Below are 18,521 nucleotides of genomic sequence, written 5' to 3'. Positions count from 1 at the left end.
AGGGCGCCCATGTTTGCAACCCTGAGCCCCCCGATCGCCGTTCCTCCCTTCCTTCTGCCGGGAGATCGTCCTTCTAGAGCAGAGTTTCTCGCGGTGGCCATTTTGAAGCCGGGTGGACTTCAACTCCCAGAATGCCCCAGCCGGCAGTCGGTCTGCCAGAATTCAGCCTTTATAGGGCAAGAACAAATATGGCTGGGCTACCTATTTGATCACTTCTTCTTCTTTTCTTTTCTTTTCTTTTTTTGATAGGGCAACTTTTAGGTACACTGAGAGCATTTGCACCAAGACGAATTCCTTGGGTGTCCAATCACACCTGGCCAATAAAAAGAACTCTATTTATTTCTCTTTATTCTATTTCTATCCCATTCCATTCCATCCTATCCTATTCTTCATTCCGTTCCATATTTTCTCTTCTTCTCTTCTCTCTCCTTCTCTATTCTATTCTAGTCTTATTTATATTCTGTTCTGTCCTATTTCTATTCTATATTCTATTCTACTATTCTATTCTATATTCTATTATTCTATTCTATTCTATATTCTATTCTATTCTATTATTCTATTCTATATTCAATTCAATTCAATTCTATATTCTATTCTATTCTATTATTCTATTCTATTCTACTATTCTATTCTAGTCTATTATTCTATATTCTATTCTATTCTATATTCTATTCTATTCTATTCTATTATTCTATTCTATTCTATATTCTATTCTATATCCTATCCTATTCTATATTCTATTCTATTCTGTTCTATTATTCTATTCTATATTCTATTCTATATTCTATTCTATTCTATATTCTATTCTATATTCTATTATTCTATTCTATTCTATATTCTATTCTATTCTATATCCAATTCTATTCTATATACTATTCTATTATTCTATTCTATTCTATTCTATATTCTATATTCTATTCTATTCTATATTCTATTCTATATTCTATTATTCTGTTCTATTCTATATTCTATTCTATATCCTATTCTATTCTTTATTCTATTCTATTCTGTTCTATTATTCTATTCTATATTCTATTCTATTCTATATTCTATTATTCTACTCTATATTCTATTCTATATTCTATTATTCTATTCTATTCTATATTCTATTATTCTATTCTATATTCTATTCTATTATTCTATTCTATATTCTATTCTATTATTCTATTCTATATTCTATTCTATTCTATTCTATATTCTATTCTATTCTATTCTATATTCTATTCTATTATTCTATTCTATATCCTATCCTATTCTATATTCTATTCTATTCTGTTCTATTATCCTATCCTATTCTATATTCTATTCTATTCTATTCTATTATTCTATTCTATATTCTATTCTATTCTATTCTATTCTATTCTATTCTATATTCTATTCTATTATTCTATTCTATATCCTATCCTATTCTATATTCTATTCTATTCTGTTCTATTATCCTATCCTATTCTATATTCTATTCTATTCTATTATTCTATTCTATATTCTATTCTATATTCTATATTCTATTCTATTATTCTATTCTATTCTATATTCTATTATCCAATTCTATTCTATATTCTATTCTATTCTGTTTCTATTTCTGTTCTTGTTCTTGTTCCTGTTACTTGTTCCTGTTACTTGTTCCTGTTCCTCTTCCTATCCTATCCTATCCTATCCTGTCCTATCCTATCCTATCCTATCCTATCCTATCCTATCCTATCCTATCCTATCCTATCCTATCCTATCCTATCCTATTCTTTCTTTTAATCGATGGTGGGAATGCGGTTGATGTAATATATCTTGAGTTCAGCAAAGCGAAAGAGAAAAAACAAAACTAATAAGTTGACTGGGGATCCCAAATGTGTTTTTTTTTTTTTTCCAGGAGGCAAAACTGGACCTTTTTTTCTTTTCTTTTTAGTGTTTCTTTCCTTTGGAAGATTTTTGCTTTCTCCTCCAACCAGTTGCTGAAGTCAGCTCTGATTTTGGGGGATGGAAAGGTTTATAAAGAGCCGAAATATATCGCCGTCAAAGAAAACCCACCCTTACGTCATTCCCGTATCGACTGCAGCTAGAATTGTATTTTTAGTTGGAGTTTTATTCGATTTATTTCTATTTGCACCAAACTTGGGGTGGGTGGAAAAATGAAAAGATTCCCGACAGATGAGAACGTGATCGGGAAAATATTTGAGAATGTGCAGAAATGAACAGGTGCAACACTTTTGCAAGGAAAGAAAAGGGGGGGAAGAATATTATATATATTATATTTTTAATCAATGGCTGGAGAATAAAAAATGGACATTAAAACATTTCGACTAGCGAAAAATTGTACGCGGGAGAAGAAGAAATGAAATAGGAATAAGAATGATTATGATCATTAGATATGTCGTGTGTAAGTAGCATGAAGTAAGAATAATGAGACGATAGTAAGGAATAGGTACTCATTGTCATGGTTATTGCCCAAGATATTTGAAGATGTATTTCTTTTATTATTATTATTATTATTATTATTATTATTATTATTATTATTATTATTATTATTATTATTATTATTATTATTATATCTATCAAATGTTTTCAGGATAGATTTGGGAGGATTATATGGATTGTTATAAAATAAACTAAGTAAATTATAGTGACCTCGCAAAGCATGAATGAGTAAAATTACAGTCCAATGATGGTTTAATAGTGATACCAGGGTATTCGATTTTGGATTGATAATATGAGTTATCGTGCAACGTTACTGTAATTTGAGACTATGAAATGGATGCACAAAAAATCGGTAAAGCAACCGACACGCGGCTTGTATATTTATGAAAGAAAGCTGGATGTTTTTATGTTTTGTTCGTTTTTGTTTGTCTTTAAAAACCAATAAACTTGGTTTTTTTTTTTTTAAAAAAAGATATTTGACACACTTGTTGAAATGAAAGATGGATTGTTTATATAAAATTTAAAAAAATAATCAATTTTTTAATAAAAAAAAGGAGAGTAGGGAATGGACGTTGGGCTGCCATTTGTCAGAAATGGTGTAGGGTCTCCCACTTGGGCGGGGGGGTTGGACTAGATGACCTATAAGGTCCCTTCCAACTAGAATGATGTTACCTGTTGGGTGAGCTGAAGTCCACCCACCTTCAAATGAGACACAAAACAGAGAGATGAAATGAAAGGTTACGGTACGGGACATGTTATAAATATGTAAATAACTACAGTAAATAATTTGGTATGAATAGGCATAACTATGTATCACTTATAATAACTACAGTAAATTATAATAACTACAGTCAATATATGAAAATATGACATAAAACAAATGCAACATAATAATAATAGTTAGTAATAGTATTTTATATCCTTAAAAGAGTATGCCAAAGGGAAGGAACACTACTGCAAATATTGCTGCAATGGATGGAAATATGTTTTTTTTAAATTGCTTTTTTTAATTGTAGATTAAACGCAAATACGCTGCAACGGATGGAAATATGTTTTTTTTAATGGCTTTTTTTAATGGTAGATTAAATGCAAATACGCTGCAACGGATGGAAATATGTTTTTTTTAAATTGCTTTTTTAAATTGTAGATTAAATGCAAATACGCTGCAACGGATGGAAATATGTTTTTTTTAATGGGTTTTTTTAAATTTTAGATTAAATGCAAATACGCTGCAACGGATGGAAATATGTTTTTTTAATGGGTTTTTTTAAATTGTAGATTAAATGCAAATACGCTGCAACGGATGGAAATATGTTTTTTAATTGCTTTTTAAATTGTAGATTAAATGCAAATACGCTGCAACGGATGGAAATATGTTTTTTTAAATTGCTTTTTTTAATTGTAGATTAAATGCAAATACGCTGCAACGGATGGAAATATGTTTTTTTAATTGCTTTTTAAATTGTAGATTAAATGCAAATACGCTGCAACGGATGGAAATATGTTTTTTAAATTGCTTTTTTAAAATTGTAGATTAAATGCAAATACGCTGCAATGGATGGAAATATGTTTTTTTAATGGCTTTTTTTGAATTGTAGATTAAATGCAAATACGCAGCAATGGACGGAAGCCTTTTGGGGGACATGGACCCCAGGGACACCGCTGGCTGAACTCAAGATGCCCCACGATGGGGTGTATTGGCCTGGCAGCTGCTGAGTGGGGCCTCAAATTAAACCTCCCTGCGCCCCCAAAGAGGAGAGTGGGGTGGGTTGGCCCCCTCCCCTCGGGGGGGCAAGAAGAGGAAAGGGGGGTGGGGGCTGATCTTAGACACGGACGAAAGAAAAAGTCTTCTTTATTTTTCTTTTTTTTTTCCTTTTTAATTTAAAAAACAACAACACACACACAAAAAAGACCCCACACTTTTTATTTCTCTTTGTTTTTGTTTCTGTTTCAGGCCTTCCCAAAGCAAGCACAACCGTTTGGAAGACCTCAGGGTGCCCTCCTCCCTCCCCAACCCCTCCCCAGACAGGAAATCGGGGTGCCACCCGGGCGGGGAGGGAAAATGGGGGAAGGAAGGTTGGGGAGGGGCTGGTGGGAGGAGGGGAGGGAGGATTTTGCCCCCACCCCCACCCCCAGGCCGAGAAGGGCTGTAGCAGCTCCGGAGACGGTGGGAGGGGGGCGAGTAGCTACTCAGGGGCACTTCCTCTCTACACACTGTTTCCCTCCCTCTTCGTACTCCTGCTTGGAGATCCACATCTGTTGGAAGGTCCCCTGGAAAGAGGAAACAGAGGGTGAGAGGCCCCCTCCCCAGCCCTCTTTCCAATCCCACCCCCACCCCCACCCCCACCCAACCACAGCCCCGCTTCCCTCGGGCCACCCCTTGCGCTTGGGCGGGGTGGGGCTAGATGACCTCCAAGGTCCCTTCCAACCCTTTGGGGTTTTGTTTTTTTAATTATTATTTTTTAAAAAACAAACAAACAAAACCAAATGACAACTCTCGATGGACATGAACCGCCTTTGTGTGGTGGTTCATCGGGGTTGGGCTAGATGACCTCCAAGGTCCCTTCCAACTCTTTATTTTTTATTTTATTTTTAAAAAAAAGAAAATTACAACTCTCTATTGACATTAACAGCCTTGTTCATACCTAGAGCTCCTTTCATACCCAAACATCCATTCTTATTTCTGTCTTCCACCCATTTGTACCACCTCTCCCAAATTGGGGTTGGGCTAGATGACCTCCAAGGTGCCTTCCAACTCTTTATTTTTTATTTTATTTTTTTTAAAAAGAAAATGACAACTCTCTATTGACATGAACAGCCTTGTTCATACCTAGAGCTCCTTTCATACCCAAACATCCATTCTTATTTCTGTCTTCCACCCATTTGTACCACCTCTCCCAAATTGGGGTTGGGCTAGATGACCTCCAAGGTCCCTTCCAACCCTTTGGTTTTTTTTTTTAATTATTAAAAAAAAAACAAACCAAATGACAACTCTCGATGGACATGAACCGCATTTGTGTGGTGGTTCATTGGGGTTGGGCTAGATGACCTCCAAGGTCCCTTCCAACTCTTTACTTTTTATTTTATTTTTTAAAAAAGAAAATTACAACTCTCTATTGACATTAACAGCCTTGTTCATACCTAGATCTCCTTTTATCCCCAAACATCCATTCTTATTTCTGTCTTACACCCATTTGTACCACCTCTCCCAAATCGGGGTTGGGATAGATGACCTACAAGGTCCCTTCCAACTCTTTTATTTAAAAGACAAAACTAAATTACAACTCTCTATTGACATTAACAGCCTTGTTGATACGTAGATCTCCTTTCATACCCAAACATCCATTCTTATTTCTATCTTCCCCCAAATTTGTACCACCTCTCCCAAATCGGGGTTGGGCTAGATGACCTACAAGGTCCCTTCCAAACTCTTTTTTTTTTTAAATTACAAATCTTTACTGACATTAACAGGCTTGTTCATTCCTAGATCTCCTTTTATACCCAAACATCCATTCTTATTTCTGTCTTCCACCCATTTGTACCACCTCTCCCAAATTCGGGGTTGGGCTAGATGACCTACAAGATCCCTTCCAACTGTTTATTTTTATTTTATTTTTAAAAAAGAAAATTGCAACTCTCTATTGACATTAACAGCCTTGTTGATACGTAGATCTCCTTTCATACCCAAACATCCATTCTTATTTCTATCTTCCCCCCATTTGTACCACCTCTCCCAAATTCGGGGTTGGGCTAGATGACCTACAAGGTCCCTTCCAAATCTTTTATTTAAAAAAAAAATTGCAAATGTCTATTGACATTAACAGCCTTGTTGATGCGTAGATCTCCTTTCATTCCCAAACATCCATTCTTATTTCTGTCTTCCAGCCATTTGTACCACCTCTCCCAAATTCGGGGTTGGGCTAGATGACCTACAAGGTCCCTTCCAACTCTTTTATTTAAAAAAAAAATTACAAATCTCTATTGACATTAACAGCCTTGTTGATGCGTAGATCTCCTTTCATTCCCAAACATCCATTCTTATTTCTATCTTCCCCCATTTGTACCACTTATCCCAAATCGGGGTTGGGCTAGATGACCTAGAAGGTCCCTTCCAACTCTTTTATTTTTTTTAAAAAAATATTACAAATCTCTATTGACATTAACAGCCTTGTCGATACCTAGATCTCCTTTCATACCCAAACATCCATTCTTATTTCTATCTTCCACCCATTTGTACCACCTCTCCCAAATCGGGGTTGGGATAGATGACCTACAAGGTCCCTTCCAACTCTTTTATTTTTAAAAAATTACAAATCTCTATTGACATTAACAGCCTTGTTAATACTTAGATCTCCTTTCATACCCAAACATCCATTCTTATTTCTGTCTTCCACCCATTTGTACCACCTCTCCCAAATCAGGGTTGGGCTAGATGACCTCTAAGGTCCCTTCCAACTCTTTTATTTAAAAAAAAATATTACAAATCTCTATTGACATTAACAGCCTTGTTGATGCGTAGATCTCTTTTTATACCCAAACATCCATTCTTATTTCTGTCTTCCCCCATTTGTACCACCTCTCCCAAATCGGGGTTGGGCTAGATGACCTACAAGGTCCCTTTCCAACTCTTAATCTGGTCAGTCAGGAAGTATAAGCTTTCCTTCCAGACCTCCCACCCTCTTGCAGGCAAACCCACCCCCACTCCCACATACACACACACACTCTCCTCCCCTCCTGGGTCCCCCTCCCTCGATTTAACCCCCGACCCCTGACCCCCAAAAAACTCCCCCCAAAATACTCACTAGAGAAGCCAGGATGGAGCCCCCAATCCAAGGGCTGAACCGCCGCTCCATGGTGCTGTTGCTGGCAATCAGCTTGAGCCGCATGCTCTGCGGGACAAGGGAAGAGACAATAATTAAAGAGCCCGAAGGGACCCTGGAGGTCATCCAGTCCAACCCCCATCTCCTCCCAAGCAGGAGACCCTGACACCATTTCCTGACACAAAATGGCTGCCCAGGCTCTTTCTTGAAAAGTCTTCCAGGGATGTAAAGCTCCCACCATTTCTCTACTAACAGGATCGTCATAGAAGTCGGAAGGGACCCTGGAGGTCATCCAGTCCAACCCCCATCGCCTCCCAAGCAGGAGAACCCGACACCCATGGCTGACAAAATGGCCGCCCAGGCTCTTTCTTGAAAAGTCTTCCAGGGATGTAAAGCGCCCACAAATTTCTCTACTAACAGGATCGTCATAGAAGTCGGAAGGGACCCTGGAGGTCATCCAGTCCAACCCCGCATCTCCTCCCAAGCAGGGAGACCCCCGACACCATTTCCTGACACAAAATGGCCGCCCAGGCTCTCTCTTGAAAAGTCTTCCAGGGATGTAAAGCTCCCACAAATTTCTCTACTAACAGGATCAGAATAGAAGTCGGAAAGGACCCTGGAGGTCATCCAGTCCAACCCGCATCGCCTCCCAAGCAGGGAGACCCCGACACCATTTCCTGACACAAAATGGCCGCCCAGGCTCTCTCTTGAAAAGTCTTCCAGGGATGTAAAGCTCCCACCATTTCTCTACTAACAGGATCATTATAGAAGTCGGAAGGGACCCTGGAGGTCATCCAGTCCAACCCCGCATCGCCTCCCAAGCAGGGAGACCCCCGACACCATTTCCTGACACAAAATGGCCGCCCAGGCTCTTTCTTGAAAAGTCTTCCAGGGATGTAAAGCTCCCACCAATTTCTCTACTAACAGGATCGTAAAAGAGTCAGAAGGGACCCTGGAGGTCATCCAGTCCAACCCCCATCTCCTCCCTGACACCATGGCTGACAAAATGGCCGCCCAGCCTCTTTCTTGAAAAGTCTTCCAGGGATTGAAGCTCCCACAAATTTCTCTAATCGCAGGATCGTCATAGAGTCGGAAGGGACCCTGGAGGTCATCCAGTCCAACCCCCTTGCCCAGGCAGGAAGACCCTACTTGGGCACGGGGGGCTGGGCTAGATGACCTCTAAGGTCCCTTCCAGCTCTATTCTGATTTGCTGGCGTGATCTTGGGTTGAATATCCAGTAGCTTTTTGTGTGGAAGGAGGAGGAGAAGGGGCAGTTTGGGAGGTCAAGGGACACCGAAGGTCATCTAGTCCAACCCCCTTGCCCAAGCAGGAAGACCCTACTTAGGCGGCGGGGACACATTGTCAAGGGACACTGAAGGTCATCTAGTCCAACCCCCTTGCCCAAGCAAGAAGACCCTACTTGGGCAGGGGTGGACATTGTCAAGGGACACTGGAGGTCATCTAGTCCAACCGCCTCTGCTAAAGCAAGAAGACCTGACTTGGGCAGAGGGGGACATTGTCAAGGGACACTGGAGATCATCTAGTCCAACCCCCCCCCAAGCAAGAAGACCCTACTTGGGCATGGGGGTGGACATTGTCAAGGGACACTGAAGGTCATCTAGTCCAACCCCCTTTGCCGAAGCAGGAAGACCCTACTTGGGCGGGGGTGGACATTGTCAAGGGACACTGGAGATCATCTAGTCCAACCCCTTTGCTGAAGCAGGAAGACCCTACTTGGGCGGGGGTGGACATTGTCAAGGGACACTGGAGATCATCTAGTCCAACCCCCTTTGCTGAAGCAGGAAGACCCTACTTGGGCGGGGGTGGACATTGTCAAGGGACACTGGAGGTCATCTAGTCCAACCCGCTTGCCCGGCCCGGTCCTTGGCTCCACGCGCGTGCGGGGGGGAGCGTGGGGAGGGGGTGTGTTCTCACCGGCGGGGTCTTCTGCGAGAGTTCCCGGTTGAGGCGGTCGGTGAAGCCCTGCAGGAGGGTGTTCCCGCCCGTGACGATGACGCTGCCGTAAAGACCCTGTGGGATTTGGGGAGGGGAGGAGGAGGAGGAGGAGGAGGAGGCGTCAAATGGGGGAGGGGAGGGCAGGAGGCCGGAGGGCTGAGCCTCTTCGTCCACTCGGCCCTCCTGGCCCCCCCAAGCCCCTCGCCCACTTCCTCCCTCCATTTTCTCTCCTTCCTCCCTTCTTTCCTCCCTCCCTCCCTTCCTTCTGTGCCTTTCCTTCCTTCCTTCCTTCCTTCCTTCCTTCCTTCCTTCCCTTCCTTCCTTTCCTTCCTTCCTTCCTTCCTTCCTTCCTTCCTTCCTTCTGTGCCTTTTTTTCCTCCCTCCCTCCTTCCTTCTTCCTTCCTTCCCTTTGTACCTCTCCTTCCTTCCTCCATTCCTCTTTCCTTTCCTCCTCCCTCCCTCCCTCCCTCCTTCCTTCCTTCCTTCCTTCAGTACCCTTTTTTCCTCCTTCCTTCCCTCCCTCCTTCCTTCCTTCCCTTTATACCTTTCCTTCCTTCCTCCATTCCTCTTTCCCTTCCTTCCTTCCTTTCTTCCCTTTGTACCTTTCCTTCCTTCCTCCATTTCTCTTTCCCTTCCTCCTCCCTCCTTCCTTCCTTCCTTCCTTCCTTCCTTCCTTCCTTCCTTCCTTCCCTTTGTACCTTTCCTTCCTTCCTCCATTCCTCTTTCCCTTCCTCCTCGCTCCCTCCCTCCTTCCTTCCTTCCTTCCTTCCTTCCTCCCTCCCTTCCTTCTTTCTTCCTTCCTCTATTCCTCTTTCACTTCTTTCCTTCCTTCCTTTGTGCCCTTCCTTCCTCCCTCCCTCCCTCCCCCATCCTTCTTCCTTCCTTTCTTTTGTACCATTCCTTCCTTCCTCCATTCCTCTTCCTCCTCCCTCCCTCCCTCCCTCCCTCCCTCCCTTCCTTCCTCCCTTCCTTCCTCTATTCCTCTATCCCTTCTTTCCTCCCTCCCTTCCTTCCTCCCTTCCTTCCTCTATTCCTCTTTCCCTTCCTTCCTTCCTTCCTTCCTTCCTTCCTTCCTTCCTTCCTTCCTTCCTTCCTTCCTCCCTCCCTCCCTTCTTTCTTCCTTCCTCTATTCCTCTTTCACTTCTTTCCTTCCTTCCTTTTGTGCCCTTCCTTCCTCCCTCCCTCCCTCCCCATCCTTCTTCCTTCCTTTCTTTTGTACCATTCCTTCCTTCCTCCATTCCTCTTCCTCCTCCCTCCCTCCCTCCCTCCCTCCCTCCCTTCCTTCCTCCCTTCCTTCCTCTATTCCTCTTTCCCTTCTTTCCTCCCTCCCTTCCTTCCTCCCTTCCTTCCTCTATTCCTCTTTCCCTTCCTTCCTTCCTTCCTTCCTTCCTTCCTTCCTTCCTTCCTTCCTTCCTTCCTCCCTCCCTCCCTTCCTTCTCTTCTTCCTTCCTCTATTCCTCTTTCACTTCTTTCCTTCCTTCCTTTTGTGCCCTTCCTTCCTCCCTCCCTCCCTCCCCCATCCTTCTTCCTTCCTTTCTTTTGTACCATTCCTTCCTTCCTCCATTCCTTTTCCTCCTCCCTCCCTCCCCTCCCTCCCTCCCTCCCTCCCTCCCTCCCTTCCTTCCTCTATTCCTCTTTCCCTTCTTTCCTCCCTCCCTTCCTTCCTCCCTTCCTTCCTCTATTCCTCTTTCCCTTCCTTCCTTCCTTCCTTCCTTCCTTCCTTCCTTCCTTCCTTCCTTCCTTCCTTCCTTCCTTCCTTCTGTGCCCTTTTTCCCACCCTCCCCATCCTTCTTCCTTCCTTTCTTTTGTGCCCTTCCTTCCTCCCTCCTTCCTTCCTTCTTCCTTCCTTCCTTCCTTTTGCACCATTCCTTCCTTCCTCCATTCCTCTTCCTCCTCCCTCCCTCCCTTCCTTCCTTCCTTCCATCCATCCATCCCCTCGCGCTTCGTCCTCTGGGCAGCCGGCCTGCTTTCAACCCCCCCGCAATGCCAATCCATGGGACCTTCCATGAGGGTGGGCACCACCTGGGAGCCCTCAGGTGAGTCTCGGACAGGTGGGCCCTTCTCCACTTGGCCCCTTGGGGGTCCTGGGAGAGCCCCCCAAAAGGAGGGTGTAGGGGGCAGGGGGAGGGGCAGAGTCTTGGGTGGGGAGGGGCACCTGGGAGAGGGGGGCGGGACAGACTCACCGGCCGGATGTCGATGTCACACATCCCGATGCTCGTGGTGACCACGTGCCCAACGCCCAGCATGGTGTTTCCGGACAGACCCTGAGAAACAAGAGAGCGGGGTGTGTGTGTGAGTGTGTGTGTGTGTGAGTGTGAGTGAGTGTGAGTGTGAGTGTGGGTGGGTGTCTCTTTCATTTGGCCATCCATGTCAGGGAAAATAAATACATACATTGAATCAAAATTAAAAAATAAATCTACTAGAAACCCGGATATTTTTTCCCCCTTTTCTTTTAGCCCAGATAGGAGGAAGGATCTGCCAAGTTTGAACCTCTGTGTGTGTGTGTGTGTGTGTTTGTGAGAGTATGTGTGAGTGTGTGTGTGTGAGTGTGTGTGTGAATGTGTGTGTGTATGTGTGAGTGTGAGTGAGTATGTGTGAGTGTGTGTGAGTGTGAGTGAGTGAGTGTGTGTGTGTGTGAGTGTGAGTGTGTGTGTGAGTGTGTGTGTGTGTGAGTGTGTGTGTGTTAGTAAGTGTGTGTGTGTGAGTGTGTGTGTGAGTGTGAGTGAGTGTGTGTGAGTGTGTGTGTGTGTGAGAGAGAGAGTGTGTGTGTGTATGTGTGAGTGTGTGTGTGTGAGTGTGTGTGTGTGTGTGTGTGTGTGTGTGTGTGTGTGTGTGTGTGTGTGTGTGTGTGTGTGTGTGAGTGTGTGTGTGAGTGTGTGAGTGAGTGTGAGTGTGTGTGTGTGAGTGTGTGTGTGTGTGTGTGTGTGTGTGTGTGTGTGTGAGTGTGTGTGTGTGTGTGTCTTCACAGCCAGAATTCAGGCCTCTACAAAGCCAAAATCACCCTTGGACGAATCTTACACACCAATGTTTCCCAGGTTGCAATTTTGGGGGAGGGTCGGGGTTGGGAGGGGGTTAAAAAAGATCCACACGGAGTTGGGCTGCCTTCACACCACCCTTTGGATGGGGGGGCTCCCAACTGGACAGCTGGAAAGACTTGGGGGGGGTCTTCCAACTCCCAGAATTCCCCTCTTCCAGTCCGTGGCAGCTCAGGGATTCTGGGACAGGTGGAAGTTCGCCCAAAGTCTCTCAACCTGGCCGAGTTGGGAAGATCTTTGAGAGGGAGGATAAGACAGAGGAGATAGAGAGATACGGTAAATGATTGACAGAGAGAGATGATAGACAGGGTAGAAGATAGATAGATAAATAAATAGATAGATAGATAGATAGATAGATAGATAGATAGATAGATAGATAGATAGATAGATTATAGATAGATAGATAGATAGATAGATAGATGCAGATAGATAGATAGATAGATGCAGATAGATAGATAGATAATTATAGAAAGACAGATGATAGATATAGATAGATAGAGAGAGAGATAGATAGATAATAAATAGATAGACAGATAGATAGATAGATAGATAATTATAGAATGATAGATGATAAGATAGATTAGATAGATAGATATGGTAAATGATTGATAGAGATAGATGATAGATAGGTAGAAGATAGATAATTATAGAAAGACAGATGATATAGATAGATAGATAGATAGATAGATAGATAGATAGATAGATAGATAGATAGATGATACATAGATAGATAGATGATAGATAGATAGATATACATGATAAATAGATAGATAGATAGATAGATAGATAGATAGATAGATAGAAGATACATAGATAGATAGATGATAGATAGATAGATATACATGATAGATAGATAGATAGATAGATAGATAGATAGATAGATAGATAGATAGATAGATAGATAGACAGAAGGTAGGTAGGTTGATAGAGGTGGATAGATTAGATAGAGTGAGTGAGTGAGAGAATGATAGTTGGGGATGGATAGATAGAAAGACAGATGATAGATTAGACAGATGGATACTGTAAATGATTGGTATAGATGATAGAAAGATAATATCTTTTCTTTTATGTACACTGAGAGCTTATGCACCAAATTCCTTGTGTGTCCAATCACACTTGGCCAATAAAAGAATTTTATTCATTTTCTTTTCTTCTCCTATTCTATTCTATTCTATTCTATTCTATTCTATTCTATTCTATTCTATTCTATTCTACTCTACTCTACTCTATTCTATTCTATTCTATTAATTTTGTTCTATTCTATTCTATTCTATTAATTCTATTCTATTCTCTTCTCTTCTATATTGTATTCTATTCTATATTCTATTCTATTCTATTCTATTCTATATTCTATTCTGTTCTATATTCTATTCTATATTCTATTCTATTCTATTCTGTTCTGTTCTGTTCTATTCTATTCTATTCTATTCTATTCTATTCTATACTATTCTATTCTATTCTATTCTATATTCTGTTTTATTCTATATTCTATTCTATATTCTATTCTGTTCTATATTCTATTCTGTTCTATATTCTATTCTATATTCTATTCTATTCTATTCTATTCTATTCTATTCTGTTCTGTTCTATTCTATTCTATTCTATTCTATTCTATTCTATACTATTCTATTCTATTCTATTCTATATTCTGTTTTATTCTATATTCTATTCTATATTCTATTCTATTCTATTCTATTCTATTCTGTTTTGTTCTATTCTATTCTATACTATACTCTATTCTATTCTATATTCTGTTTTATTCTATATTCTATTCTATATTCTATTCTGTTCTATATTCTATTCTATTCTATTCTATTCTATTCTATTCTATTCTATTCTATTCTATTCTATTCTATTCTATTCTATTCTATTCTATTCTGTTTTGTTCTATTCTATTCTATACTATACTCTATTCTATTCTATATTCTGTTTTAAATTCTATATTCTATTCTATATTCTATTCTGTTCTATATTCTATTCTATATTCTATTCTATATTCTATTCTATTCTATTCTGTTCTGTTCTGTTCTCTTCTGTTCTATTCTATTCTATTCTATTCTATTCTATTCTATACTATACTCTATTCTATTCTATATTCTGTTTTATTCTATATTCTATTCTATATTCTATTCTGTTCTATATTCTATTCTATATTCTATTCTATATTCTATTCTATTCTATTCTGTTCTGTTCTGTTCTATTCTATTCTATTCTATTCTATTCTATACTATACTATACTCTATTCTATTCTATATTCTGTTTTATTCTATATTCTATTCTATATTCTATTCTGTTCTATATTATATTCTGTTCTGTTCTGTTCTGTTCTGTTCTATTCTATTCTATTCTATTCTATTCTATTCTATTCTATTCTATTCTATTCTATTCTCTACTCTACTCTACTCTACTCTACTCTATTCTATTCTATTCTATTCTATATTCTATTCTATTCTATATTCTGTTTTAAATTCTATATTCTATTCTATATTCTATTCTGTTCTATATTCTGTTCTATATTCTATTCTATATTCTATTCTATTCTATTCTGTTCTGTTCTGTTCTGTTCTGTTCTCTTCTGTTCTGTTCTATTCTATTCTATTCTATTCTATTCTATTCTATACTATACTCTATTCTATTCTATTCTATTCTATATTCTGTTTTATTCTATATTCTATTCTATATTCTATTCTGTTCTATATTCTGTTCTATTCTATTCTATTCTATTCTATACTATACTATACTATACTATACTATACTATACTATACTATACTATACTATACTATACTATACTATACTATACTATACTATACTCTATTCTATTCCATTCCATTCCATTCTATTCTATTCTATTCTATATTCTGTTTTATTCTATATTCTATTCTATATTTTATTCTGTTCTATATTCTATTCTATATTCTATTCTATTCTATTCTATTCTATTCTATTCTGTTCTGTTCTGTTCTGTTCTGTTCTGTTCTGTTCTGTTCTGTTCTATTCTATACTATACCCTATTCTATTCTATTCTATTCTATTCTATATTCTGTTTTATTCTATATTCTATTCTATATTTTATTCTGTTCTATATTCTATTCTATATTCTATTCTATATTCTATTCTATTCTATTCTATTCTATTCTGTTCTGTTCTGTTCTGTTCTGTTCTGTTCTGTTCTATTCTGTTCTGTTCTGTTCTATACTATACCCTATTCTATTCTATTCTATTCTATTCTGTTCTGTTCTGTTCTGTTCTGTTCTGTTCTGTTCTATACTATACCCTATTCTATTCTATTCTATTCTATTCTATTCTATTCTATTCTATTCTATTCTATTCTATTCTATTCTATATTCTGTTTTATTCTACATTCTGTTCTCTTCTCTTCTATATTCTCTTCTCTTCAAATTCAAATTCTAAAAGTCCACTTCCAATTCTATTGGAAGAGAGAGGAAAAAAAAAATCAACAACACAAGCCCGGCTGGCTATGGAATTCGGGAGGTTCTGGAAGACCCACGAGACGCCCCCTCTCCCCTCTCTCCCCCGGAAATGCCACCCCCACCCCCACATCCTCTGCCCCCTCCCTCCCCTGCCCCCAACCCACTTTCACGTTGGAGGGGTCGAAAAGCCCCTCGGGGATCCTCAGCCGCTCCGCCCCGTAGTCCGTGTTGTAGCCGTTGGGCATTTCGTAGTGGACGGTGGGCATCTGGGCCGCCACCCTGGCGGGAGAGAGAGAGAAATGGAGTGGGAAGGGAACCCTGGAGGTCTTCTAGTCCAGCCCCCACTTCCCTTGCTTAAGCAGGAACCCTGGAGGTCTTCTAGTCCAGCCCACCACCCCACTGCTTAAGCAGGAAGACCCTGGCCCAGGGCCATTTGGAATAGAATAGAATAAACGGAGTGGGAAGGGAACCCTGGAGGTCTTCTAGTCCAGCCCGCCCCTTGCTTAAGCAGGAAGACCCTGGCCCAGGGCCATTAGGAATAGAATAGAATAAACGGAGTGGGAAGGGAACCCTGGAGGTCTTCTAGTCCAGCCCCCACTTCCCTTGCTTAAGCAGGAAGACCCTGGCCCAGGGCCATTGAGAATAGAATAGAATAAACGGAGTGGGAAGGGAACCCTGGAGGTCTTCTAGTCCAGCCCCCACTTCCCTTGCTTAAGCAGGAAGACCCTGGCCCAGGGCCATTGGGAATAGAATAGAATAAACGGAGTGGGAAGGGACCCTGGAGGTCTTCTAGTCCAGCCCCTCCATTTAAGCAGGAAGACCCTGGCCCAGGGCCATTGAGAATAGAATAGAATAAACGGAGAGGGAAGGGAACCCTGGAGGTCTTCTAGTCCAGCCCCCACCCCCACTTAAGCAGGAAGACCCTGGCCCAGGGCCATTTGGAATAGAATAGAATAAACGGAGTGGGAAGGGAACCCTGGAGGTCTTCTAGTCCAGCCCGCCCCTTGCTTAAGCAGGAAGACCCTGGCCCAGGGCCATTAGGAATAGAATAGAATAAACGGAGTGGGAAGGGAACCCTGGAGGTCTTCTAGTCCAGCCCCACTTCCCTTGCTTAAGCAGGAAGACCCTGGCCCAGGGCCATTGAGAATAGAATAGAATAAACGGAGTGGGAAGGGAACCCTGGAGGTCTTCTAGTCCAGCCCCCACTTCCCTTGCTTAAGCAGGAAGACCCTGGCCCAGGGCCATTGGGAATAGAATAGAATAAACGGAGTGGGAAGGGACCCTGGAGGTCTTCTAGTCCAGCCCCTCCATTTAAGCAGGAAGACCCTGGCCCAGGGCCATTGAGAATAGAATAGAATAAACGGAGAGGGAAGGGAACCCTGGAGGTCTTCTAGTCCAGCCCCCACCCCCACTTAAGCAGGAAGACCCTGGCCCAGGGCCATTTGGAATAGAATAGAATAAACGGAGTGGGAAGGGAACCCTGGAGGTCTTCTAGTCCAGCCCCCACTTCCCTTGCTTAAGCAGGAAGACCCTGGCCCAGGGCCATTGAGAATAGAATAGAATAAACGGAGTGGGAAGGGAACCCTGGAGGTCTTCTAGTCCAGCCCCCACTTCCCTTGCTTAAGCAGGAAGACCCTGGCCCAGGGCCATTAGGAATAGAATAGGATAAACGGAGTGGGAAGGGAACCCTGGAGGTCTTCTAGTCCAGCCCCCACTTCCCTTGCTTAAGCAGGAAGACCCTGGCCCAGGGCCATTTGGAATAGAATAGGATAAACGGAGTGGGAAGGGACCCTGGAGGTCTTCTAGTCCAGCCCCCACTTCCCTTGCTTAAGCAGGAAGACCCTGGCCCAGGGCCATTTGGAATAGAATAGAATAAACGGAGTGGGAAAGGGACCCTGGAGGTCTTCTAGTCCAGCCCCCACTTCCCTTGCTTAAGCAGGAAGACCCTGGCCCAGGGCCATTGAGAATAGAATAGAATAAACGGAATGGGAAGGGAACCCTGGAGGTCTTCTAGTCCAGCCCCCACTTCCCTTGCTTAAGCAGGAAGACCCTGGCCCAGGGCCATTTGGAATAGAATAGAATAAACGGAGTGGGAAGGGAACCCTGGAGGTCTTCTAGTCCAGCCCCCACTTCCCTTGCTTAAGCAGGAAGACCCTGGCCCAGGGCCATTGGGAATAGAATAGAATAAACGGAGTGGGAAGGGAACCCTGGAGGTCTTCTAGTCCAGCCCCCACTTCCCTTGCTTAAGCAGGAAGACCCTGGCCCAAGGCCATTTGGAATAGAATAGGATAAACGGAGTGGGAAGGGAACTCTGGAGGTCTTCTAGTCCAGCCCCCACTTCCCTTGCTTAAGCAGGAAGACCCTGGCCCAGGGCCATTGAGAATAGAAGAGAATAAACGGAATGGGAAGGGAACCCTGGAGGTCTTCTAGTCCAGCCTCCACTTCCCTTGCTTAAGCAGGAAGACCCTGGCCCAGGGCCATTAGGAATAGAATAGAATAAACGGAGTGGGAAGGGAACCCTGGAGGTCTTCTAGTCCAGCCCCACTTCCCTGCTTAAGCAGGAAGACCCTGGCCCAGGGCCATTGAGAATAGAATAGAATAAACGGAGTGGGAAGGGAACCCTGGAGGTCTTCTAGTCCAGCCCCCCGCTTAAGCAGGAAGACCCTGGCCCAAGGCCATTGAGAATAGAATAGAATAAACGGAGTGGGAAGGGAACCCTGGAGGTCTTCTAGTCCAGCCCCCACTTCCCTTGCTTAAGCAGGAAGACCCTGGCCCAGGGCCATTGAGTATAGAATAGAATAAACGGAGTGGGAAGGGAACCCTGGAGGTCTTCTAGTCCAGCCCCCACTTCCCTTGCTTAAGCAGGAAG

The 18,521-nt window shown here is 42.2% G+C and overlaps 1 protein-coding gene across 1 annotated transcript in view; it reads right to left on the bottom strand.

Annotated features, from left to right (window-relative positions):
* Positions 1 to 4,463: 4,463 nt before the first annotated feature.
* The window catches only part of ACTL6B (actin like 6B), a 41,564-nt gene continuing 27,506 nt past the window's right edge, over positions 4,464 to 18,521 (bottom strand). The window contains 5 exon segments of the mRNA XM_087947627.1: positions 4,464 to 4,680; positions 7,212 to 7,298; positions 9,165 to 9,260; positions 11,369 to 11,449; positions 15,817 to 15,931. Coding sequence (XP_087803753.1) covers positions 4,600 to 4,680; positions 7,212 to 7,298; positions 9,165 to 9,260; positions 11,369 to 11,449; positions 15,817 to 15,931 — 460 coding nt within the window. The 3' untranslated portion in view covers positions 4,464 to 4,599.

Source organism: Notechis scutatus, chromosome Z (assembly GCF_049901735.1).
Source record: "Notechis scutatus isolate UNSWTSFEM ecotype Mainland chromosome Z, rNotScu1.2, whole genome shotgun sequence".
Classification (NCBI taxonomy): domain Eukaryota; kingdom Metazoa; phylum Chordata; class Lepidosauria; order Squamata; family Elapidae; genus Notechis; species Notechis scutatus.
This window is presented reverse-complemented; position numbering and strand designations above follow the sequence as displayed.